This window comes from Ptychodera flava, chromosome 19 (genome assembly GCF_041260155.1).
Source record: "Ptychodera flava strain L36383 chromosome 19, AS_Pfla_20210202, whole genome shotgun sequence".
NCBI classification, from domain to species: domain Eukaryota; kingdom Metazoa; phylum Hemichordata; class Enteropneusta; family Ptychoderidae; genus Ptychodera; species Ptychodera flava.
This window is the reverse complement of record NC_091946.1, coordinates 1814560-1841762: the sequence shown is the minus strand read 5'-3', so window position 1 is coordinate 1841762 and position 27203 is coordinate 1814560. Positions and strand designations below refer to the sequence as shown.

The 27203-nt window shown below is 35.6% G+C and overlaps 1 protein-coding gene across 14 annotated transcripts in view; it reads right to left on the bottom strand.

Moving 5' to 3' along the window:
- The window catches only part of LOC139118349 (dedicator of cytokinesis protein 9-like), a 176367-nt gene that overhangs the window by 38860 nt on the left and 110304 nt on the right, over nucleotides 1–27203 (bottom strand). For 7 of the 14 annotated variants that reach the window (XM_070681633.1, XM_070681625.1, XM_070681627.1 and 4 more), the window contains 9 exons: nucleotides 26047–26082; nucleotides 25166–25234; nucleotides 21822–22067; nucleotides 17241–17307; nucleotides 16962–17015; nucleotides 6401–6513; nucleotides 5105–5220; nucleotides 4606–4743; nucleotides 348–404 (listed from right to left, as the gene is read on the bottom strand). In XM_070681633.1, the coding sequence (XP_070537734.1) occupies nucleotides 348–404; nucleotides 4606–4743; nucleotides 5105–5220; nucleotides 6401–6513; nucleotides 16962–17015; nucleotides 17241–17307; nucleotides 21822–22067; nucleotides 25166–25234; nucleotides 26047–26082 (896 nt within the window). The remainder of the gene's footprint in view (nucleotides 1–347; nucleotides 405–4605; nucleotides 4744–5104; nucleotides 5221–6400; nucleotides 6514–16961; nucleotides 17016–17240; nucleotides 17308–21821; nucleotides 22068–25165; nucleotides 25235–26046; nucleotides 26083–27203) is intronic. The other 7 variants (XM_070681631.1, XM_070681624.1, XM_070681628.1 and 4 more) reach the window with 4 other exon arrangements.

The window sequence follows — 27203 nt, the reverse complement described above, 5'->3', positions numbered from 1 at the left end:
TATTTTACTCTAAAATGATAATCACGTTTTGGGGTGCCATGATAAGGAAATTGCCAGACAACAAAATAGTGAAATGGTACAATTAATTTTCCGACAAGGAGGAACTTAAACTGATTCTCAGCCACTGTTTGCTTTTGTATGTACTGACTAACATAAGCTGAATCTGCGTTCAACATTAAGAGTGGCAGAAAAGACCACAGATTGTTATCCATGACAGTGTAAACAGATATCCTTGAAGTTTGCATGCTTATGCAGTGGTGACCATGTTATCTCTCATGAGTTCTATTCATAACAATGTTGGTTGAATTTGAGAAATGTAGATAGAAAGAGATGTGTTGATTACTCACCTCATAGCAAAGATCTCCACACAAATGTGCATGTCCTTTGAATAGTGGAGTTTGAAACTGAGCATAAAGAAATCAATGCATGTTATTGCTAATTCAATACAAATAGAGAAGTTGTTATGCAAAGCATTGGTTATGTGTCCTTCCCTATAACTACTATTCATTTGCATATGGCATTGTCTAAACTACTATACACTGTACAATGATGATGGTAAAACCAAGCTATTTGTAAACTCTGTAACATTGTTAAACATTGTTTTTCAAATGGAGTAGCAGTGCAATTTTTTTAATTGGTCATCAAGTTTGTAATGTGTTGTATATAAGGAAGCTGTCATTATTTGCAGCCTGGGGAGTCGGAGGAATCACATCGGAAACTCTGAAATTTCGATTGAACCCCCTCCTCACCAACCATGATGAATTTGAGTAATCTCCCTCCCCTTTCTAACTTTGAAATTTTGACTGCCCCCCCCCGCCACCACTTAGAAAAGTTAAATACCAATACATGTAATTGTAAAATTTACAAAATACAGCAACAGTAAAGACCTTTGAAATCCCTTCTAGATTATCATCAGTTATCTCATGACAGTTCAAATAAGGTGAACCCATCAAAATGAAATTCAGAGTCATAACAAAACAAGTCATCGTTGATGACACAGTCCCCACTTGTTAATAATGGGTACTTTGATTACATGTCCTCAGAGAGGATAGAGTCCTCTTCATTAGTTAGGTCTGTGATAAAAATACTTTGATACAGATGGCGCTCAATGGCCAAGAATGAGTTCCATGGTGATGAAAACATAAAACCAATGTAGGCCACCATCCTAAAGTTCATAAATGAGTCAACTAGGAATTAATCAACACGATGTTGCAAAACATTTTTGCATACAATTCTAACACTTAACAGATTATCACTGGTACCATATTTCATAAAGTTTGATGCAGTATTTACAACACTATGAGATCAACATCTGTATCAAGTTTCATCACATTTGACATTGTATTAATTTGTGGCTGTATCACCCTAATTAGGAAAGTTCATTACTTATGCAATTACAAATTAATTAAAATGACACTGATAAATGTCTTTTTCAATGTAAAAGCAATGTGAGCTTAACATCGGTTAACATCTGTATAAAGTTTCATGAATTTGATGCGGTACATATTTCTTGACATATCAGCCTACTTACGAAACTTCAATAATTGACATGTTACTGCTACATGACGTGAAACAAATTGACGAGCATATGTATGAAATAGATCAATGTCAACTTTGAATGATACTGGTGGAAATATGTCTGAGTTATGGCTCTGTACATGAAAACATCGTAATAAAATGGCTGCCTAGAGACCATATTGGATCGTATCACATAAAAAATCGACGTACATATGTATGACATAAGTCAATGTCCTTGTACCAACTTTGAATAAAATCGGTTGAGATATGCCTGAGTTATGTGGAAAAATCGTAACAAAATGGCCACACAGCAGCCATATTGGATCGTATCACAAAACAAATTGACGTGCATATCTATGACATTGGTCAATGTCCTTGTACCAACTTTGAATAAAATCGGTTGAGATGTGCCTGAGTTATGCCTCTGCATATGAAAAAATTGTAATAAAATGGCCGCCTAGCGGCCATATTGGATTGTATCACAAAACAAATCGACGTGCATATCTATGAAATTGGTCAATGTCCTTGTACCAACGTTGAATAAAATCGGTTGAAACATGTCTGAGTTGTGGCTCTGTACATGAAAAAATCGTAATAAAATGGCCGCCTGGCGGCCATATTGGATCGTATCACAAAACAAATTGACGTGCATATCTATGACATTGGTCAATGTCCTTGTACCAACTTTGAATAAAATTGGTTGAAACATGTCTGAGTTATGGCCCTGTACATGAAAAAATCGTAATAAAATGGCCGCCTGGCGGCCATATTGGATCGTATCACCAAAAAAATTGACGTGCATATCTATGACATTGGTCAATGTCCTTGTACCAACTTTGAATAAAATTGGTTGAAACATGTCTGAGTTATGGCTTTGTACATGAAAAAATCGTAATAAAATGGCCGCCTGGCGGCCATATTGGATCGTATCCCAAAACAAATCGACGTGCATCTGTATGACATATGAAGTAATCCTTGTACCAAGTTTGAATGAAATCGCTTGTTGCATCTCTGAGATATCTGTGTGAACGGACGGACGCACGCACGGACGGACGCACGCACGCACGCACGGACATGACCAAACCTATAAGTCCCCCCGGACGGTGTCCGTGGGGACTAATAAAGATATAAAAGCTCACGCTATAACCAGTATCTAACCATATAGTGCATTGGTTAATTTGGATGGGTATTATGACAGGGTTTTCACGAGGATATCTAACCGGGCAGAATTTGAAAGTACAGGGGAGAACACACAGAGAGGCTGGGGGAAAGTAATACAGGGGCTTTCCCCTATCTTGAATGGAAATTTTTAAGATATTGATGTGTGCAATGGTGCAACCTAGTGCAATCTGAGAGGTGTTTTTAATTTTTTTTACTAAGTGAAACTGTTAGAGCACCCCAAGGGGGAGAGCACGAGAGGGGGTTCCTCCTCTCGTATTGGAAATTTTGGAAATTGATGTGTTTAATGGTGCAATCTGAGGGGAGTTTCAGTTTATTTTGCACTCAGTAAAACTGTTTGAAAATGACATTGATTGAACACTGATATTTGTTTACATTTTTTGCATGATCAGTGTTTGAGTCACAATATTCAACAACAAAACAATGACTATACATTTTGTGAAAAACAGTTCTGTTTACCAGAGACTGATGACAAATGAATATACAGGAATGGAAAATCTGTGACATTCTTGTGTCATTTCTCCAGCTGCCAGCTTCTAATGAAAAGCCTGAATATGGTATGTTTTAACTGTCAAAATGGTCATTGAACTGAGGTCAATTAAAACATGTTTCTGTGATAATATAGGATGAATTCACAACAGTTCAGTTTTGTCCTAGATCCTGTGAAAATTTTGAGAAATTGATGTGTGCAATGGTAGAGTGTAGTGCAATCTGAGAGGTATTTTCAATTTGTCTTTTACCAGTAAAACTGTTAGAAGACCCAAGGGGGAGAGCACGAGAGGGGGTGTCCTAACCCCTCTCGCATCAAAAATTTTGAGAAATGGATGTGTGCAATGGTGCAATCTGAGGTGTGTTTCAATTTATTTCACGCAAAAAAATTGAGTAACCCTGGCCCCCCCTTCTTCCTCTCCACATTTTGAGTAACACCCTCTGAAATTTTCAATTTTTTGAGAGACCCCCCATATTCCTCCGAATACATGACGAGACACCGGTGAATTGATAGTGCTTTGACCCTGGTCATGCGATCTGGGTCCCCGATAAACTGGTTTATTGATTGAGTGATTCGTCTTAACGGTGTTTAGGAACCAAAAGTGGGGTTCCTTCATCAGTCACTCTCTTGTCTTGTATCCCCTCCGCTTGGTTGTGTGATTATTAAGTCATCTTCGTCCTCAAAGAGGAGAAGCTAGATTAGTTATTGAGAGAATTAGACACTATTAACTCACTCTATAGTGCGGTCCAGTGTGTGGTGTCATATTATAATTACATGTAACATGACCCAGCATCCTTTGCGCCTCAAAAGTGAAAGCCTTAAACTTAGTTCTCAGTTCTCAGGGAAGATCTTATCTTTTGTGGTCAGAGAAACAAGGCTCACACATTGTATTTCATTATATTTGTTGTTCCTCAATTTTTCATAGTCAACTTGTACATCTTTCTATCATATTTATATTGAGAGAATAATATTGGTTTTAACACTAGTTTATTGACCCCCTGTCTTGTGTTTTAAATTTTCACAATTTACAGAAGTTAAATAGTCCCCTTTAGGTAGTGCCTATGCCATTGAAATATTGCAACAGAAATCCTGAATTTAATATGATTTTTTTGGTCAGAAAAGGGAAGGAAAACATTGAGTGCACTGAGGTGTAAAGTAGACCTATGTAGTACATGCTTATATCATAAGTGCTGGGAAAAAACATAAGAATTGCTTGTGTAATCCAAACACCTGATTTAAATCAAGTACATTGATGCAGTTTAATGTTTGAGTACAGTATCTTTATGTAAACCATAAATGTCACTATTCTTAAGTGACTGTTTACATCCAAGTAAAAAAAAAGGAAGAGTTTGATTTTTGAGTTTGGGTTCTACATTCTGCCTTGTAATGGAAACATTTCCACTCTATCCGATACATACCTTGCTGATAAACATTCTGAAGACAGCAAACACATGTCTAAGCAAACTCTCTGATTGGCTAATTTGTAAATAGGATAGCAAGATATCGAAGACCTTTCTCATCAAAAGATTATCTCCTTCTTCTTTATCAAGTTGTTCCTACAAGTAAATACATCATAATATGATTTCAATTGATATCACATTAAATTGTCATGTTTTTAATTGAATTAGGTTCTTCATTGCTGTGATGTCAAGCTGACCTTTGCTTTTTCACTGTCGCAGGTACTTTGAGTATTAAAGTATGAGTAACGCTTCGACAAAACTGTCCTATTTTATATATAGTACTGTACATCACAGTAATACCACAGGACTTTCTGAAGCGGATACATCACATACTACAAAATAATTCTATTGTACTTTTGCATTTAGTTTCTCCTTTGTTTTGGACCGACATGAAAATCATCATATCTATTGAATACATACTGCATACTGAAGATGTGATCATTTTAAACATTCTCACCTTGAATTGTAAAATAAAGAGAGAGATAATATCGAGGGTTGTGACTCCAATCTCTGATGCTAAATTAGCCTCCAACAGACATCTGTAAGTGGTATCTGTATCTGGTGGGGTTGTGGCTGCAAATAAACATGAATAGCGAGGAACATTTTGTGTGATATGATACATGCAAGATATGCTGGCTACACTAATTTAGTGTCCATGGATTGCCACTGATAATGCTACCAGCTCTGTCAATCGGTCAGCTAATGCTTTTTGTGTGGGCATATTTTCTTGAAGGCAGACAAGTGGTAAAGATGACTTCGCAAAGTCGTGTTATGTCATGTACTCAGCATAGATATAGGATTTTAATATAGGCACAGGCCATGGAAAGATACTAGCATACGGATAATAATATAAGTTTATTACAAAAATACCACAAAGGATGCACAAGGACTAGTGCAACATATTGCAAGATGCAAAGTGAAGGTTGATGAGTGGAGCTCATGTTCAGTGCATCCTTTGCAGAATTTTTATAATAACATTGACATTATCCATCTGTCATTTATGACTGGAACATCAAATGGGCAAACTAGTGACTGTCTTTGTACTATTTCCCAGATTTTCTTCTGATTTATAGTGCAAGTATGGAACAATATCCTGGATGAGCTTCTGACAGCTGTGTACCTACAGGTACAGTGTGTAAGACACATTCTGGTAATCATCAAATGGTTCTTTTGAAATCATCTGAAAGTGAATGCGTAGAGGCCTCATAGAACATGATTAGCACTCCAGGATGCCTGTAAACCATATTAACATATGTTACATATGCCTTTTTCAGTGAATACAAAATCTATTGATGTTGATGGTAGATCTATAATAAACATTCAGGTTTGGACAGATAGCTTCGAATCTATGTGATTGAAATTTTTTTCAATATGCATCATTATAACTTCATCTTCTATGACAATATCACATATCAGCTGTAATGTTCCACTTAGAAGAAGTTACAAGTCAAGCACTTAAGATGATGACTTGATCACTTCGAATGGAATTTGAACTCAAAATTTGAATATCTGATTGTGATACTTATTTAAGAGACATCATACAGTATGTCAAATACATGATAGCATTTTTGTTAATAGGTACCCCAATAAGCTTTATCAGTGTTCCAAGTCATGTCAAAGGTGTTCCCTTTCTATCAATTCAATTACATCAGAGGACAGAAAAAATGGTACAGGAATGTCAAACCATTTAGCTATGTATCTCAAACTTAGCAAAAACCACTGATGATAGCTGAATGATGACAATATCACTTACTCTGTGTTGGTGTATCACCAGCTATACTCAACGCTCTGCCAGCAAATGCATGGGGTCTGCCTCTCACAGGTAGTGTCATACTTTTCTGAGCATCAGCAGCACTACGTTTTGGCCTGACAAAGAGTACAACATAGCTGTCATCTAACAATTGCCGTACAAAGACATACCCATGCCTAGACATAACTTCAGCAAAATATGTATCATACCAACATAAACAAATGTTTGACGAGGCAAAAGAATGCACATTTTATAAACTGCTGGTAAAGATTTTACATTTCCAAATATGATGGAAATATTGGCCACAGACAACCACAATATGCATGAACACAAAACAGGTAAATAGTAGAAATAGTAATTCAAGTAAAATCTACAGCAATGAATGAAAAAGTGCATCACTAAACCATATATAAATTTGAAAAAATGACAACTAAAATTCAGTATCGATGTATAATTAGTTTTCAAGACTAAATCAAATAACACATAATATTCTTAGTCAAGGTCACATAATTGTCAATTCAAAGTATAGCCAAGTTCACAGCATACATGCAAGAGTTGGTTTTAGTGCAAGCTCACCTTACATCACAGGCTGGTTAGCTTTATAAGAACTATTAGCAAGGTTTCTTTTTATTCAACATCAATATTAGCAAAATTATATTTTTTATATTTTTTCATAATCTCTTTACTGCACTACACAAATGACAAAATAATGAACTTGATGAAGTTACACAAAAATAAGTAGACAAGTGATGAACAACAACACCTTGAAAAATAACAAAAACAACATACAAAAAATTAGTATTCTTTGTATTTTGAGTTGCACCTTAATACATGAAAAAATCATATCTGCTGTGATGTATGCTCTTGAAATTATTACATTTAGGAAATTGTTGTCACCGGATAGTCACATCAAGGGAAGAATGACTTAACTTCATCAACACCAAACATTTTATATCAAATTGTAGTATATCCCATGACAATAGGAACAGAGGGAATGAAAAATGGTGTTCATAAAAATGGATGAATTGAATTCTTCATATTTTAACTTCATTTAAGAATGGGGTATTTGTTCCGCAAACCATGTTGTGTTTACAACATGCATATGAAAAATTCCAAGTATTCCAAAATAATACTGACTTTCTCACATAGACAAAACTGATGTATCTCTCCTGCACAGCAAAATTATTTACCTTCTACAGTAACAAAGTAAAAAAATAGTTGTTTTGCATTGTATGATTATTCTCCATAGCAGGAAATCATTCCAGTTAACAGAGAGTATATCTTTTCATTTCTGACATAAATTTAGCAGAAAACATGAAGTTTCCCATTTATTAAGGTGCATATCATAATTTATCACACTTATTCAACAAAAGTACAACATAGAACAGAAACAATAACAAGATGTGAACATGTTGTGGCTCTTACCAGCATATCATGGCATTGTGGAATGCGAATGGACCAGTATACAATGAGTCAAAAAAACAGAACATTCTATGGTTAATGGTGCATACAGTGGATGTACGTGAAAACAGATACGTTTACCAATGACACATGCATGTATACTAGATCCATAATTACAATTCACAATGAAGAGTAGTCAATCTTGATTTTGAAGTTCAGAGTTAATATACTAGTGAAATTTGTTTAAAATTACAAATTTTGGACACAATTAAGTTTTCATTAGAAGCTTCCCATGGATCACCCACTGAATGATGTTGACTTGCTTACATATTGCCTTCAACATGGTTAAATGGAGCTTTATTCCTTATCTTTTGTGCCAGCTGCCATATGAAACTTGTACCAAATTTGTTCATTTGATCAGTTAGCTTTGATGAGGCTACAGCACAGCTTAAGTTATGTGGCATGCTCGTTGCAATTTTTGACTTTGTGACTTATTCTCTTGTTATTCTTTAGACTTATTAGCAAGTCACATGATAAAGCTAGCACATCAAATGAGAGAGCCAATATATCACATGATTTAGCCAGCTGAGACTAAAAAAAAATAGTCATTGTGCATGTTGGATGAAACGAATATTACAGGAAAGACAGAAGTGGTTACATTTCTTACATGCGGAAACATAGAACAAAATTACAAAAACACAGTGGTCTTGATGTCAAGATGTATCACTGTAAGTGTTCATTTACTTCAGTTTCGTTTTTTTAGTTTTAGTTTTAGTAGCTTGTTTTGTTTCATACAAACAGATAAGTTTGTCTAAAAGATGGTACTTATTCTGAATGTCAGCAAACACAATACTTCAACATTTGCAATCACACTATCCAGCATAGTATTGCCTAAACTCACTGTAGATTAAAAATGAATGTCCTGAAGTTGAGAGGATCTACTTTACATCTACAATCCTTGACGATTTACTACGTATCATTCAGTAGATATTTTCCTTCCTTCGCTAACTTCCTCCTTCAAGATTCAACCCTGACCTCATTCCATTCCTCCTTCAAGATTCAACCCTGACCTCATTCCATTCCTCCTTCAAGATTCAACCCTGACCTCATTCCATTCCTCCTTCAAGATTCAACCCTGACCTCATTCCATTCCTCCTTCAAGATTCAACCCTGACCTCATTCCATTCCTCCTTCAAGATTCAACCCTGACCTCATTCCATTCCTCCTTCAAGATTCAACCCTGACCTCATTCCATTCCTCCTTCAAGATTCAACCCTGACCTCATTCCATTCCTCCTTCAAGATTCAACCCTGACCTCATTCCATTCCTAACTTCTTCCTTATTCACTTTTTTTCCTGTACTCATCTTCCACTGCTCAATCATCACCACGCTGATCCTCTTTACCAAATTAATCTTTCCTTCACTTACTATCAATGAACATCCCTAACTTTTTGCACCTCTTTGCTGTCACTTTCATTGTCTTTCTCAACTTATACACTTGCACTCTTCCAATTTACACATATTCACACATTACAGTTCAAATGGCAAGTGCTTTGACTATTTTTTCTTTTCTAACAAGCCTGCACCTTCCTGCTCTGACATGCAACCTTCTTTTACTGTGGTTTTACAACTTATCTGGACACTATACTTGCTAATTACCCAGCAATATCGCTGACGACATTGAGACTTTGATCGGTAATTACCAAAGCACTTTCTAGATTCAACTTGAAACTAGAGTTAAGATCAGGTTGCATTTGCTTCATTGGCAGCATGGAGTATGCAGCTGCTGATAAGATAATTTTCATGATGGCATAAACAATTTTGTTACAGGGGTTGATGAACCACATAGCATTTAGGAACAAAACAATGTTTATAAGATACCGTAGTTTTATGCACCAAATAATAGTAACAACATTATAAAAACAAAATAAAAGTAATTGCATAAGTATAAAATTGTTTTTGTGTCCTCATTTTGCTACTGAAATACTTTGTAGAAACAAATAAAGGCATTTCTGCCAAACTTGTCTTAGAACCTCCTACATTGAGAATGGTCAGTTTATTTATTTATTTTTATTTATTTATTTATTTATTCGGAAGACCAACAGGAATAAAATCCCAATTACAGGCTCCGCTCGACATAAAAAGAAATACAAGCACAATCACACAAAATAAACAATAAAAACAATATATACAATAAAAACAGACAATTGCGATTCACAAACGAGATCATGTATAAAAATAATTCTTTACACTATTTTTAAAAAGACTAAATCTGTCAAAAATATCAATATTTGGATTATATTTTGCAATTTCGTTAAAAGTGGACAGAGCACGTGGAATGAAAGAGTACTTGCAAACATTAATTCTGGTTGCTGGTACCCGAAATGGACAGTTAAACCTTAAAGTTCGTTGAACATTCAGTGGGATTTGTGTTAAATAAGAACTGTGAACCACAGAATGAATAATTTGTATAAAAAACAGAGCTCAGAAACTTTTCTACGATTAAAAAGGGGAGGTAGTTTGAAAAATGTGCATAATTTTCTATACTCTGAAGAACAGTAAGGTATGTTTTGTTTAAAGCATAAGTATCTGATAAATTTCTTTTGAACACGTTCAACTTTATCAACTAGGTTCTTTTGCCATGGATTCCATATAACAGAACAAAAATCGAGGCAGCTCCGTACCAAAGACATGTACAAGGCCTTCACCGACTTTACATTGTGGAAATCTTGACAATTGCGTTTTAAGAAACCTAGATTGCGCATTGCTTTCTTGACGACAGAATCAATGTGCTCGGAAAAATCCATGGAGCCACAAAGTATGACACCAAGGTCCTTGATTGACGTAAAACGTGTGATAGGAGTTGTATTAATTGAGTAATTAAAAAGAATCATCTTAGTCTTATTAGTGAAACTAATGAAGCCACATTTGTCAATATTTAACTTAAGCTTCCATGTTGAACACCAACGAACAACCCTGTCAAGATCATCCTGCAACAATGTGCGATCAGAAATTGACTGGATAGTTTTATAAAGCTATGAATCATCTGCATATAAAATAACATTTGATGACCGAGCACATGTTGACAAATCATTTACGTATAAAATAAAAAGCAGGGGACCAATAATAGAACCCTGGGTACACCAGATACAACTGGGCACCATTTGGAAAAACTTCCCTCAATGACAGTTCTCTGGGAGCGATCAGACAGATACGACTCAAGCCACTTAATGCAATTACCGGTATAACCGAAAGAAGAAAGTTTGTGAATAAGTAGTTTATGAGAAATGGAATCGAAAGCTTTATTGAAATCAAGATAAATTGAATCAGTTTGTAATTTATTGTTGAACGCTGTTGAAATAAAGTCTGTGTAAGTGGCTAGATTTGTCTCGACGCTTCTCCCAAGAACAAAACCGTGTTGATCATCAGAGATAACGTTAGCAACATGGCCATATAAACTCTTAAAAACGATCTTCTCGAAGACTTTACTAAATAAAGGTAACAGTGAAACAGGTCTGTAGTTTCTGATATCCTGCTTATTACCTTTTTTAAAGATTGGCACCACATTGCTACGCTTAAAAAACGTCAGAAAGATTCCGGATGAAAGGGATTTATTATAAATATAAGTGAGAGGAAAAGCAAGTTCCTCAGCGCACTTTTTTAAAATTACACCAGATACATTATCAACTCCACAAGCTTTGTTTACATCAGTGGAAAGTAGTAATGTCATTACGTCATCGTAATGTGCATGAATATTGCACAAGACGTCATCTTTTATAGTAGTTACATCAGGTAAATTCGACTCATAAGGTTTACTAAAAACAGATTCAAAGAAATCGTTAAAGCCTTCAGCAATTAAAATCGGTGAATCAAACACGGAATCAGTATGTTTCATAACCTTTGGAATAGAACTAGATTTTGATTTATTAGCAACAAAACCCCAGAAACGTTTGGGATTATGTTGTGAGGATAATTCGATTTCCTCTACATACTCACAATATTTGATGTTTTTCAACTTTTTAAATTCTGACCTTAGCTGGGAAAAAAGTTCATAGTCTGCAGGATTACCAAACTTTTTAAATCTACAATGGGTATCTGCCTTCTCCTTCAATAGAGAAATTAGATCCGCATCGAACCAAGGAGGAAATTTGCGCCCTCTAAGTTTTATTTTAGGGACACATTCATCAATTGCACTATTTAAAATATCATAAAAACATCTAACACACTGATTGAGATCTTCAATGTCAAGCATTGTTGACCACGGAATACATGACAAAAGTGACTTCAGGTGTACAAAGTCAGCTTTTCGAAAATTATACACAGATCTTTCACACAGAAGTATGTGACGCTTACCCACAATTTCAAGTTCACAGTGAAGAGCGTCATGATTAGATTTAACAGACTTTTCGGTGACGGATGCTGTACATGAACCACCGAAAGAAAACACCAAGTCTAAGACGTGATCATTGCAAGTTCTGTGTGCGTTGACTTGTGTCAAACCAAACTCGTTAATTATTTCGATGCATCTGTCCGACAGGTGTTCATTCCACGACGATGGCCGCACTGCATTTTGAACAATAGACCATTCAATGTCGCGGCGATTGAAATCACCACATAGAAATACGCAATCTTTGTCGTTGTTGATGCAAGTGTACACTGATTCAAGGGATAATTCAAACTGCTCCATGTATTCATATTGCCCATGTTGGGATATAAACACAACCAATAAATATACTACAGCTTTTCATATATACCTGCACCCACGCAATTTCTAGATCTGTTTCAAACTCGTATCAGCGGCGAGCCTTGTAAATATCCTTCACTGCAATCATAACTCCACCTCCATGTTTTTTCTTCGCCGTCGCTGTAGGTGCCGACTCTCTGTCCCGTCGAAATATATTATACCCGCAATCTGGAAGGACTTCTGCATCGCATATACTACTGTCCAGCCATGACTCCGATACGGTGATGAAATCATAGCTGCCGCCGGCAAAATGCAATTGGAAATCGCGTAGTTTGCCTTTTATGCTGGTACAGTTTTGATAAAACAAGCTAAGAGCAGAAGTATTACCAGTGATATTAGCAGAGTCAATAGGACCAGGGTTGGGGGAAATGTCTCCAGACGGCATGATTATGATAAAGGTTAAATGAGACAATGCATGCTCGCTCCTTGTCTCTGCGGCAGTCCTCCATTTTGTTTCGTCACGTGACCGTTGGGTTTTGCTGAGACAAATGTTCAGTGTTGACCATCGGTTCACCAGGAGATTACTGTCCTGGTTAGTTGGACTAGGGAGGGTATGAGACTTACTTGCAGGATTATGGGTGTTGACGGAAATGGCAGACTTCAAACTAATGAGTAATGCCAAAACTTGAAGAGCAAGTAGAAGTGCGTGCTCCCCCGAGTTGACGGCCATTGTAAGAGTTTCCAAAGATCTCCCCACTGAGCCTTCACTTCAAATTTTCAGAAATAAACTTTTGACTTTTGGTGTGTCTCACACTCAGAACATGCATACTTCAACACGTCATATTTCATGTAAACATCATGTATCAGTTTCAAATACCTTATCGTGGGAGAATGCCACAGGTATACACTGAGGAAAATTTCAAAAGTTACACCGATCTTGTGACGTTCATAGCAGGGAAAATACAATCTCTCCAAGGTGCAACCTTTCAATTACAGTATGTAAATGACGAAGGAACTGTCATCACACTAAGTGACAATGATTACGATTTGCAAGATGCTTATAGATGTGCTGTACCGATCCCAAATGCAGATTATATACGACTGAAACTTCTCGTAAGTGAAGGCTGTTCTCCAGCAGCTGGTCACATGGTTGGTAAGACAGACAAACGTGAAGCTCAATCACGCATCAGTGAATGTCAAAGTGATGATCACACAGAAAACGGAATTGGATGAAGTTTGCATGCCAGAAAACTTGGTCCTCAGTTCGAGAAAGAAATTCAGTCCAAAAAGTGGAAGGTAAAAAAAAAGAAGATCAACTATTCGATGAATTAGCTTCACTAAGGAATGAAAAAGTTGCCGTAATCGCTCAGAAAAATGAAATGAACAGGCCGGCAACTGAAACTAAACCAGTTGGACGCAACCTGAGGAGCATGTGTAACCTGTATCATTGCCTTGGTCACAAATCCACAGGCAACAGGAATAGTAATGGGTGCCTTCTCGGTGAGCCATGCAAGGGATATATTCTGTGGCCGACAGGATATACATAAATACGACTTTATGGACCAATTAAAGAAACTTAAAGAAACAGAAAGCCCACTGACGAAGGACATAGCATTGAAAGAAGACGAAGTAAAACAACGTCACGATTTTCAAAGCAGATCATCAAGTGTGTTCACCACCATGTTAACAGCGAGAATGATTGCCGCCTTCCCAGAACGTTACAGTTGCTGAACCCAGTCAGGAAAAGTCTCATCCAGTGTGATATTATTATTTTGAGGCAAGGCTATAACAACAAGTCATTGTTGATGACACAGTTCCCACGTGTTAATGGGTACTTTGATTACAAGTCCTTGGAGAGGATAGAGTCCTGTTCATTAATTAGATCTGTGACTAAAGATGAGTTCCATGGCTGTGAAAACATAAAACCAATGTGGACTGCCACCCTAATTACATAAGGTCAATAAATAAGTCAACTAGTAATTAATCAACAGGATGTTGCCAAACATTTTTGCATTCTATTATAACACTGACAGAGTATCACGTGTACCACATTTCATAAACGATACTGCCAAGTGTCAATGAATTGAATTACAACACTGTGAGATCAACATCTTTACACAGTTTCATCAAATTTGATGAAGTGTTTCTGGGCATATCATTTTAATTAGGAAAGTTCATTACATATGTAAATTAAATATTAATTAACATAACACTACATAGTCTCTTTATTCAATGTTGAAACAATGTGAGCTCAACATCTGTATCAAGTGTCAATGAATTTGATAGACCATTTCTCGCCATATCAGCCTAATTATGAAAATTTATTCAATATGCAAATCAGCAGTTAATTGATATGATACCACTATATATTTTTGCATGCAACAACACTACTGGAAGATCGACATCTGTAACAAATGAATTTGATACAGCATTTCTAGACATATCATACTAATTTGATAGACCATTTCATTTCAAAGTTAATTAAATATGCAACATAGCAATCAATTGACTTGATATTGCTTAATGTCTTCTCCCAGTATTACAGTACTGAAAGATAAATATCTGTACCATGTTTCATCAAATTTGATGCAGTATTTCTGGACATAGCCCCCTAATTACGAAAGTTCATTAAATATGCAAATTAACAATTAATTTGAATGATACTGATAAATGTCTTCATTCAAATGTTAAAGCAATGTCAGCTCAACATCCATACCAAGTTTCAAGAAATTTGATGAATAATTTCTTGACATATCAGCCTAATTACGAAAATTCATTAAATATGCAAATGAGCAATTAATTAACCTGATACTACTATATATCAATGCATTCCATTATGCCACGAAAAGATCAACATCTGTGCCACGTTTCATCAAATTTGATACAGCATTTGTAGACATATCATACTAATTACAAAAATTCATCAAATATGCAAATTAGCAATTAATTTACATGACACAGCTTAATGTCTTCACACAGTATTACAGTACTGCAAGATCAACATCTGTACATGTTTCATCAAATTTGATGCAGTGGTTCTGGACATAGCCCACCAATTCAGAAAGTTCATTAAATATGCAAATTAGCAATTAATTCGAATGACACCACTAAGTGCCCATCTTGACTTATATGACACTGTGTGCTAAAGATCTATACCAAGTTTCATCAAATTTGCTGCAGTATTTCTAGACATATCACCCTAATTACAAAAATTCATCAAATATGCAAATTAGCAATTAATTGATGCAATACTGACTGTGCTATCAGAGCTCTGTGTGACGAACATCTTTACAAAGTTTCATAAAATTTAGTGCAGTCGCTTTAGAAATAGAGCTCATTTTAAGAAAGTCATTGTCAATGACATATAGTCCCCATTTTTTCAATAAAATGACCATCACATGGCCATATTTGGTCGGATCACAAAACAATTTGACATGCATATGCCTGACATAAGGAGTAATCCTTGTACCAAGATTGAATGAAATTGCTCCAGGCGTCCACGCACCGACACACGCACAGACATGACCAAACCTATATAAGCCCCCCGGATGGTGTCCGTGGGGACCAACAAAGCGAAGAACATTCCTGCTCCTTCAACCATTCAAGCTGATTGAGAAGAATTTTCTAGAGTTATCAAGCAACAGATGAAGTTAATGAAGTTAGAAAATGACACTTTCAACTCGGATGAAGAGTCTTGCACTAAATAAAATTTATAACATTTTAATGAGTAAGGACCTTTCATGTTTTTTGTAACTATTTTAGATGACAATGCGGAAAAGTTGGCAAATCTGCCACGGAATAAAATACTGAAAAAACTGAAAAACTTACCCTAAAAATACAAACATGCAAATTTCATCCAAACTTTAAACATCTAATTTAGAATACCTAAAGGAACAGTTATAGAGTTTCAGCAATTTGCAGGGTTTTCCCTTTTTTCCCCTCATTTGCATATTTGTGACACTGACAAGTTCATGTGAACAAATTCACATCTCCACTCACGGTGCACCTGTACACCAAATACTAAGACAGTAGGTGCTGCGCTTTAGTTCTTGATGTGTGGATGGACGTGGCTGGACGTTGGCAATTAATTGATGCAATTTACTGACATATTTCATTGTGTGCTATTAGTGCTCTGTGTAATAAACATCTTTACAAAGTTTTGTGAAATTCAGTGCAGTCGCTCTAGAAACAGCTCTTTTTCATTATGTCATTGTCAATGACATAGTCCTCGCTATGTCAATAAAATGGCCATCATATGGCCATATTGGATTGGATTGCAAAACAAATTTACATGGATATGTATGACATAAGGAGTAATCCTTTTACCAAGTTTGAATGAAATACCTCCAGGCATCTCTAAGATATCTGCGTGTATGGACGGACGCACGGACATCACCAAACCTAAAAGTCCTTGGGGACTAACAATCAAATTAAGTTTCTCTAACTCATTACCCTCTATGATAAACCAAAATTCCTTACCTTGCCGCAGTGATCTGCTTCTTGCCACGATATCTAAACTGGTTCAGACAGATTCTAAAAGAGACAAAATAGCAGTTAAACTTTGTGGTTCAAACCAAAGTACTTCGGGATGGCATACACGTATTTTTGCAAGTGTACATCTTTTTGCTGATTTATAGCAATGTTGATTAGTGGATGTAAATTATGTGCAAACTTCATACAAAACCAAAAAAACACATTTATCAGAAGCAACCTAGTATCTTCATAACAGAAAGATGAATCATCTGGATGTTTACTTACTCCAAGATTTGGAAAAATTCAATTTGTTCTTTCTCTGTGGATTGGTTCCACCAGCCAAGAAGGATTTCTGTAATACAATGTAGGCAAAACATTAAAATGTATGGCATTATTTGTAAATAATATGCTACAATGATTTAATATTCGAATTTCCACTGATCAAAGTGTAAATGTAACAAGGAGATGGCAAATATACCTGGCCACATTCAAAAATTTGGTGGGGTGGGGGAAGGGGATTTGAAAATTCTGGGTATAGATGAGCAATAAGAAATATATTTTGGTTCCCCCTTTTTTCAAAATTTTCATATTCTGCAGTTTGGTAGGTAATTCAATGCAAAATAATAGGATTTTGATGTCATCTAGTTCCAATGTTAGTAATGATTACACAAATTCTGGAATCATTTTAAAGCATTTCGCAACTTTTAATAAAACAAGTGACCTAACAGTTGATAGAGCTCCTCTGTGTAATGTAAAGAAAAACTATACTAAGAACATGTCTGTCATGTACTGTAAATATTAAAGGAATCAGACTGGCTGCTTCTACGAAGAAGCTTGGAAAGTAATAAGTTGATGAACGCCAGACAATGGACACCTGACAACACATGACGGATGACGCCACACACCATCTATCACATGAATATCGATCTCAATTTGAATGTCGCATTCTATGTGTGATAAGCGCAAAAGAAGCACAAAGCGAGAGTTCCTTTCGATGACGAGAAAAAAGTCATTGAAGGAAAGTTACAAGGGCTTGTACTACAACCTACTTCTATGCAACCAACCACCTTATTGGATTGATGCACCTCCTTGCCACAGAATTGCTCATACCATGTAAGCCTTTTATTCAAAACAAGTTTATCGATAGCAATAGCCGTGGAAAAAGTTTAAAAGCTGTGCCTAAACAGCACTAGCAAAGTCACACAAAAAGTACAAGTCAGAATGCAGAGGTCATGCTTACGAATCTGACTAGTCAGTCAATTACTAATTAGTTTGAAAAAATAGCATCAATGACATTTTGCTCACATTCGGTTACATGTGGCAAGCCAGAATGAGTGTATACATGATATTTAATAGCTTCTATGTACCTTAGCTTGTGATATTCATAGTCAATTGCATTTGAACACATTTTGATGCACCGTCTATTGAAGTATGAAATGGCTGGAAACTTACAACTGTTGATCACACACACACGATACCATGCAACCTAGTACATCATAACTAGTGATAAAATCAGCCATACCAAACTAAAGTTGTCCCGTGTAATATTGTAATGCATAAAATTAATGTAGACAATATTTGCTCTCTCTATGGTCTATAGTTGCACTATCGAAGACTAAGGTAAGATATAAGAATGGGTATTCTTCAGAGCTTCAACTATTAACACTGCAGCGATGGCTTCCTTTCTACTAAGGTTTCCTGTGACCTCGCTGAGCCATCAGATCTCCACGAACGTCTGGTTTTATATCAATAACCAGACGATCTGTTCTCTCGAGAACGATCCATGAAATATAGGGCAACGTGAGAAAATGCCTCAATGTGTAGCAAACTGAGAAGCTCATTATTTACATATGAAAGAGAAAATGCATTTCATGAATTTATTATCTGTATAGAATCATGGAATACATATGAAATATGAAATGTGAGTAAATGTTATATGTCATCGGCGGTGTTTACTGTTTCTCTGCCTGGGAAACATGCATCCACTCGTGTGACCTCAAAGTGTTTACACTGTACGCAAACTTTAGTAATTTTAGACAGCACATCCGTTGTCGCTGATGGCAAACACCAAATACTAAGATGGCAGCCATTGCAGTTTAGGAGTTTTTGATCTGGACAGACTAACATACATACATACATACATACAGACGCCATTTTGCCAACTTATAAGAATACCTCCCATTTGCATATATACATATGCATATATGGGAGCTAAAAATTGCCTTAAAAATATAAATATGCAAATTTTACCACAATTTGAACAAATCTAATTGAAGTCACCCTATGTAAACTGCATATCAAATTTCAAAGCAATCAGACATGCAGTTTCAGATAAGAATTTTTACCAAAAACAGCAAAAAGTGACCCAAAAATACAAATATGCAAAGTTCACCACGATTTGAAAAAAGAAAGAAAGTGAGGTCTCCCAAAGTTAACTGCATATCAAATTTGAAAGCAATCAGACTTTCGGTTTTAGAGGAGAAGCCAATTGTTGACAAACAATGGATGGAAAGATGACAACAAGTAAGGACGATTACACAAAATCAGCCTATTTGATAAGCTCACATCACTGACAGCAGAGCTAAAAACATGCGATTGCAATTGACTTTCAAAGGGAAAACCTTGTAACAGGGGACAGAAGCTGAAATTGATGATAATGCAATATATCAAACATAGGGCCAAAGTCCCTGAAGCTACTATAGACATGGATACAAAATTAAGTATTTCCTGACTGTATGAAATTATCTCACTAAGGTCATCCTACGGACAAGTAAACTAAATATTAAAGCTGTCTGACCAGCGGTTTTGAAAGAACAAGCAACTCAACAGTTGACAGAGCTCTGTTGAGTTATGTAGAGAATAACCTTTTGTGACACATGTATTGATGAAGAAGGTGGATATCTTTGATTAACATTGTGAGTTCTGTTTAATAAGTTGAGACTGTACATACTCAGAGAAAGCACACTGAAGAGACAAAGGTTTGAAACTTAAGAAGTCAAGGTCATCAAAAGCATTATAAGGAATCATGTTACACTTTCATTGCACTGTTTACACAGATTGCATAATTGCTATAAATAGCACATGAGGAATCTTTATACAGCCCAGCTTTACCATAAAAACCCTATCACTTTGACCACTCTTTAAATTGACCACTCTATTTTTTCCTCAAAAAGTAATTTTATTTTATCCTTACCAAGTCAACCATAAATGGAAATTAGAACTTTCTCTATCTCTATCTCTATCTCTATTGACTATTTTGAGCAATTTCTTTTAGATAACATACAGGGCACAATAAATGACGATTCAGAATATGTCAAAGTTGGGATTCAGGAAAGTTGCCTTTACATGTTTTAATCCACCAAGATGGTAAGCATTTCACTATGAACTGTCAAAAAAAGTTGAACTTTCTGATAATTCTACACTAAAATTATTTTGGCTTTGATGATTTCCTAATTAATTCAATTATTTAAAATCATATTAATTATTTTTTCTGGGTGAATTGATAGGGTTTATACAGTACAAGAATTACATACAATGTAAGTCAAATTTTGACCAAAAATGACAAAAAAATTCCTTAAAAATACACATTTGCATATTTCATCACAATTTGAACAAGTCTAAGTTGGGTTACCCTAGGACCTGTATACCAAATAACAAAGCTGTCTGACCAGCGGTTATGAAGAAGAAGATTTTTTACCAAAAACACCTTTTTTGGCATTAATTTGCCTATTTTCAACAATATCAAAAAATTAAAAAAAATAGTTTCTCAAAATCGTATTTTTCATCTACACAACAAATATCAAATCAGTAAGTACTGCGGTTCTCATGATATTTGAGTGGACGGACGCCTCACAAACGGACATGCATACATACATACATACAGACTGACGACGGACGCCGGACGGATACCCATCCCAATAGCTTCTATAGACTATAGTCTATAGTAGCTAAAAAATGTGTCTTCTGCCTTGCAGCATTGTTGACAACTGAAACAGAGTCCAGACTAAAATTCATTTGTAAATACAGCCTACCAGAGCACCCTTCATTTGGAGGTGTGTTTCCTACCAGCAATTTGATTGGACCTTAAGCAATTCATGGTACCTTTATTTGCGGAAGGGAATGTTCTGATTTCATCACATAAATGAAATGTTATCATATATCTTTTTCATGCTAATTCTTTTCCTTGCGATTCTTTTTCAGATGTCTGCAATATTAACTAATATGAAATATCTGTTATATCATTGCAATTATGTGTCAACTGTATTTACATGTACACACATCAAACCCAACAAAAAAAGTGGTTTCAACCAGAGTTTTGAGACTAAGTACTGAATGAAGTCATAGAAAGCAGAAACTAGATGAAATACATCTTTTGCAATTTGTAAAATGATCAGGAAACAACAAATACACTGTTGAATCAATTGCCTACTTGACAATAAACAGCACAGTTCAACAAAAATATTCAGTGACAACTGAAAGCGGTGTGGACCTTTAAGGCTGCCGGTACAGCAGAGATGAGGTGCTGTATTGGTGCAGTATTTCCGGACAAAGCACACCAAAAAATTGTTCCAAAAATAAAAATAAGCAAATTTAACTATGAGTTGAGCAAACCTAAGACTTAGTAAGGTCACTCCAAGGAATGTGCATGCCAAGTTTCAAAGCAATCAGACCAGCAGTTTCAGACAAGCAACCAATTGTTGATGGACAATGGACAGACAGACACATGATGGACAACGACGGACAATCAGTCTATCTAATAAGCTCTTCATCGCAAACAGCTATGCCAAAAATACAAACATTAAAAGATTTGAAACATTATTGTTGTTCCATATATTTAATTCTTTTGTAACAGAACTTTCAACTCACCTTCCTGCAGGTTCTTCAGAATATAGAGGAGACATATAAGCAGATCTTTGACCTCAGATTCTTCTAGTTTATCATAACTGATGAAAATCTTTCCAACTGATGGAGTTCTTGAATGAGTGCTGGTCTTTTCTCCTTTTTCAGCTGTGGATTTCTCTCCGGTACCAGTACTAGAATTACTATTTAGGGAGATATTGGATCCAGACATCCTCTTGTCAAAGGGTCTTGAAATATTTGGAGTACCAGGACCTATCATTACAAACAACACATGACGATAGCAGTGAGGTAAAAATCACATACATCCTGCACTGCTTTGCAAAGTTTACACTGAAGTCCAAGCATAGAGAATTCAAATGTTAATTTTTCATCAATAGCATTTGTTGACATGTCTTATAGACTTGAATAAGATTCTGACGAGTATATTCCTCAATTCTTATTTAATTTTTAACTATTTAAGTATTTAACTTTTATTTCTCTATTATTTGTACACACTCTACACCAACAGATTCCATGTAATATTTATATCACTCCCACCAAAAAAAATCGTTAAAGGCCAAGTAAACCATCGCATGAGCACTTTGTAAATGGGTACATTATACACATAAATGTTTCTTGTGTATTAAAGTGACAATTTGCTGCTGTCCAACAGTGAACTTAAAGTACAATGTATCCAACCTGCACACACAGAATGTATGCCCACATTGTACACTTGTAAACACACTCTAAACAAGTTGGCAACAATACACATTGTATTATGTTCAAATGCTCTTTATCAATGTGCACATAAACACATGTGATGAAATGCAATGATATGGGCTAAATAAAGAGTATTGATATGACTATTTTATATCAGTGCTTGTCTATCATATGTATACATTCAACAACTTGTCTGTTTTAATTGCTGCTTTATTCTTGGTAGTTACAGTTCCTACAATGTAGCTCAAGGTATTGTCCTGACATGTATGTTGTTTGTAGAGCCACCCCTTCAGTTCAAAACTACCTTGAGTTATCTATTATTGTTCGGAAGCCAGAGCGTGGGTCTTTCGTCAACACAACAAGGGTTGAAAAAATTTGCACTATACCAATCTATCCTCCTCTATGTCAATTAAGACTGTGAAGTACATGTATGAAATGCTGGAACTATTTGTATTCATGTACCACATAGAGTTGTGGTATGATACACAGTTTAAACACACAATATGACAAATTAAAAAATACCGCCAATGATACAGTATTGCTCACATTTGATCAGAATTGGTAGATACTAGTATTGGTACTAAAGGTCAACAATGAATGTTGTTTTCTATCTGTTCAGTGCAGCAAACTTCTGCATTGATGTTATCACAATGATTTCTACACACTACAACCAGAAAAACAATACCGTCAAGAACACTATATGCTCACATTCGGTTTGAATTGGTCCAAGAATGACAAAAGCAAATACAGTCTGAAACTTTAGGAACTGGAGGTCATCTTTAGGAACATGCATATCAACTTCTATAGCAATGGGACAAGCAGATCCTAATTACATTAGCAAATGTCAACAAAAATGATAAGCCAGAGAAGGCTTGATAAAAAGAAAAGATGGTAGAGTGGGGAGAAATAGTATTGCTATAGTATTGCTCACATTTGATCGGAATTAGTAGATACTAGTATAGAACAAGTCATCGTTGATGACACAGTCCCCACTTGTTAATGGGTACTTTGATTACAGGTCCTCAGAGAGGATAGAGTACTCTTCATTAGGTCTGTGATAAAAATACTTTTGAATAAATTCGCTTGATACATGTGTGAGTTGTAGTTCAGGACATGAAAAAATCGTAATAAAATGGCCACACGGTGGCCATATTGGATCATATCACAAAACAAATAAATGTGCATATGTATGACATAGGTCAATGTCCTTGTAGCAAATTTGATTAAAATTGGTTGAGATATGCCTGAGTTACGGCTTGTACATGAAAAAATCATAACAAAATGGCCGCACAGCAGCCATATTGGATCGTATCACAAAACAAATTAATGTGCATATGTATGACATTGGTCAATCTCCTTGTACCAACTTTGAATAAATTCACTTGATACATGTCTGAGTTATGGTTCTGGACATGAAAAAATGTAATAAACTGGCCACATGGCGGCCATATTGGATCGTATCACGATGTGCATGTGCATGACATAGGTCAATATCCTTGTACCAAGTTTGAATAAAATCGGTTGAGTTATGCCTGAGTTATGGCTCTGTACATGAAAAAATCGTAACAAAATGGCCGCAGAGCGGCCATATTGGATCGTATCACAAAACAAATTAATGTGTATAGCTATGACATTGGTCAATGTCCTTGTACCAACTTTGAATAAAATCTGTTGAAACATGCCTGAGTAATGGCTCTGTACATGAAAAAATCGTAACAAAATGGCTGCACGGCGGCCATATTGGATCGTATCACAAAACAAATTGATGTGTATAGCTATGACATTGGTCAATGTCCTTGTACCAACTTTGAATAAAATCAGTTGAAACATGCCTGAGTTATGGCTCTGTACATGAAAAAATCGTAATAAAATGGCCGCCTGGCAGCCATATTGGATCGCATTACAAAACAAATCGACGTGCATCTGTATGACATATGAAGTAATCCTTGTACCAAGTTTGAATGAAATCGCTCCAGGCATCTCTGAGATATCTGCGTGAACGGACGGACGGACGGACGCACGCACGCACGCACGGACATGACCAAACCTATAAGTCCCCCCGGACACCGACTAATTAGAAATTTGTACAAATTAGAAGGGTAACACCCTTGCAACTATCAAACCAAATTTGAGAGCAATTGGTTTCAGAGAAGAATAATCTTTACTTAAAATGAGAAACATCTCCAAAAAATTCAGCATAAATACAAAATTCTAGATATCTTCACGATATATATATACAACTGTATAAGGTCCACATCAGGTACTTGCACACTAAGCAATCAAAACAGTGGTTCTTGAGTTTTTAATTTTTGACCATTTTAACATTTTCTACATACATACATACATACACATGTACATACAGACGCCACCAACTTCAGCTTATACGATAACCTCACATTGGTACACCAAATTTGAGCTAATGACTAAATGACACTGCAAATATGAAGTGATAGTTATCCTTGTAATGTCTGATTCAGAGCACTAACTAGCCATAGTCATCCTTCACTTTATTCATTTAGAAATTTGTACTAAATAAATTATGAATCAAGTGTTATTTGAAGTCAAGCGTTGAGAACTTAAATTGTATGATGTGACATTGACAAAATTTGAGAAGGAATATATTTGGATGAGAAAATGTGTTGTTACTCGACCTGATGAATGAGATGTGGAAATGTTGTCATTAAGTGGTGCAGGGTTGGATATTGCTGGCATGCTACCACCTACAGAGGGAGAAAAAATATGTCAAATATCAAATTAACATACAACATCATTTAAACAATAAATGTGTTAAGTTAGAACAGTGATAAACACAAAGACAAAAATCAGGACTTGTCGGGGTGGATAGTACTGGGATTCAAGACACTGATACAGAAGTAATTAATGGTGTACATTACAAATACATCAACACAACGGACAAGATTTTCAAGCTGCACAAAGGCAACAGTTTTGTATTGTAATTAAAACTCAACAAGCTGATGTCATTCTTGATAAAACTCCTAACATTTTGAAAATACATCCAAACAAAACAATAATATCATCACTAAATGATTTGATTTAGTTTTTCCAGAGGTTATTTGACAGAAGTGCTAGATTTATTCCATAGCAAGCAGGAATAGGGCAAGATATAAACTATACAGCTTCAACATGACATGCCTTCATATGGCAGCAGAAGTACTTTCCACTGCTTGTGAATACAAAACAATTCAAATTCATGAAGTTTCTTGTTTGGTTTGTAGTTTCAGATTTTTTCAGTAAAAACATATCTCAAATTGGTCATTGAGACAGAGGAAAATTAGACCACCGAAAAAAGTTTATCAATTGCCAATATACCAAATATAAGACACATGCAAATATGTTCATGCATTAGAATAAATAACAGATCGTTTTAGTATCCAGGAGTTTTAACACCAGCCTTGTGACATTAAAATTTATCAGCAGTCAAAGAGAGAACAGTCAAAGACATTGTATAAAAGACAGTACAAGGTATATGGAGAGGTAGTGGGACTGGGAATCAGTGTAATTTTGATTTTACTTATTCCAAACATCCTGCTGGTATGTCGGCTGCCATCTGAGTGAAAAGAAGTCAGTAGTCTTATTAGCTTATTTAACCCTTAACCCTTTGAGCACCAAGGTCAATTTTTGTCATTTTAATTAATATAGTACAGTCAATTTTTTCAGATTTTTGCCAAAATTTTGATAAAAAACTGGAGTCAATAAAATGTGATATCCATCTGGTCCAAAATTATGAAAAAACTTACAGAAATATTCACAAAAATTGGTAAAATATTGCATTAAAATTTTGGTGGGAAAAATTACAGCAGTCAAAGGGTTAATTAGACGTGGTGATTGTCTGTTGACTTTCAATCATGATGTTAGATTCATTTTAGGTACAGGAAATTGTTTATTTAATTATTTTATTTGGTTTTAGATAAATCAAAATTGAGCAAATACAGAGAGTTGTATCTTAAGTTGGTTGAACCAGCAGTAACCAATGCAACATTCCATGAAATTGCTAACAATGACATCCGAAGTTATATTCATTTAAGGTGTTGAGACTTTCATCTAACAGTTATGACAAGCTGGGAAATGTTCGTGATTTTCCTGGAGTAATATATTACGAATACAAATACGAATACGGAAATCATACATACTCATACATAAGGCAATAGCACAGTGACAAACTTAACAAAGACACCTATAATATAATGAAGCCAAGATCACATGACATGACTGATACTGTGAGTGAAATGAAAGGCTGCTCATCTACGACTTTAAGTGTATTAATATATAAATGAAAACAAAATTATAGTTAATCTGGTAAAACAACTGTGAGCGCAAGCTAGATATTGAGAGCAAGGGCATATCCAATAATTTACAGAGAAGAAAATTATGATAGTACAAGGATATGCAAGACTGACTAGACAACTTTATGCTGAAGATGATGGGGTAAAAAGTAATATCAGAGGTGACAATAACACCTCTGAAAGGTCAAATGAAAAGAAAAAAATAGCCAAAAGATACCCTGTTCCACGTATTAAGCATGTACAAGAAGATTAGAGACAAAAAGTGCAAAGAAAAGTCTAAAAAACCACCTTTTCGTTTCGCCAAAAACTTGATCTGCAAGACTGACCAAGAATTAGTTTTCTCATTGATTTCTCGAATTTGCCATCAGAGGGGGTCTAGTGACGT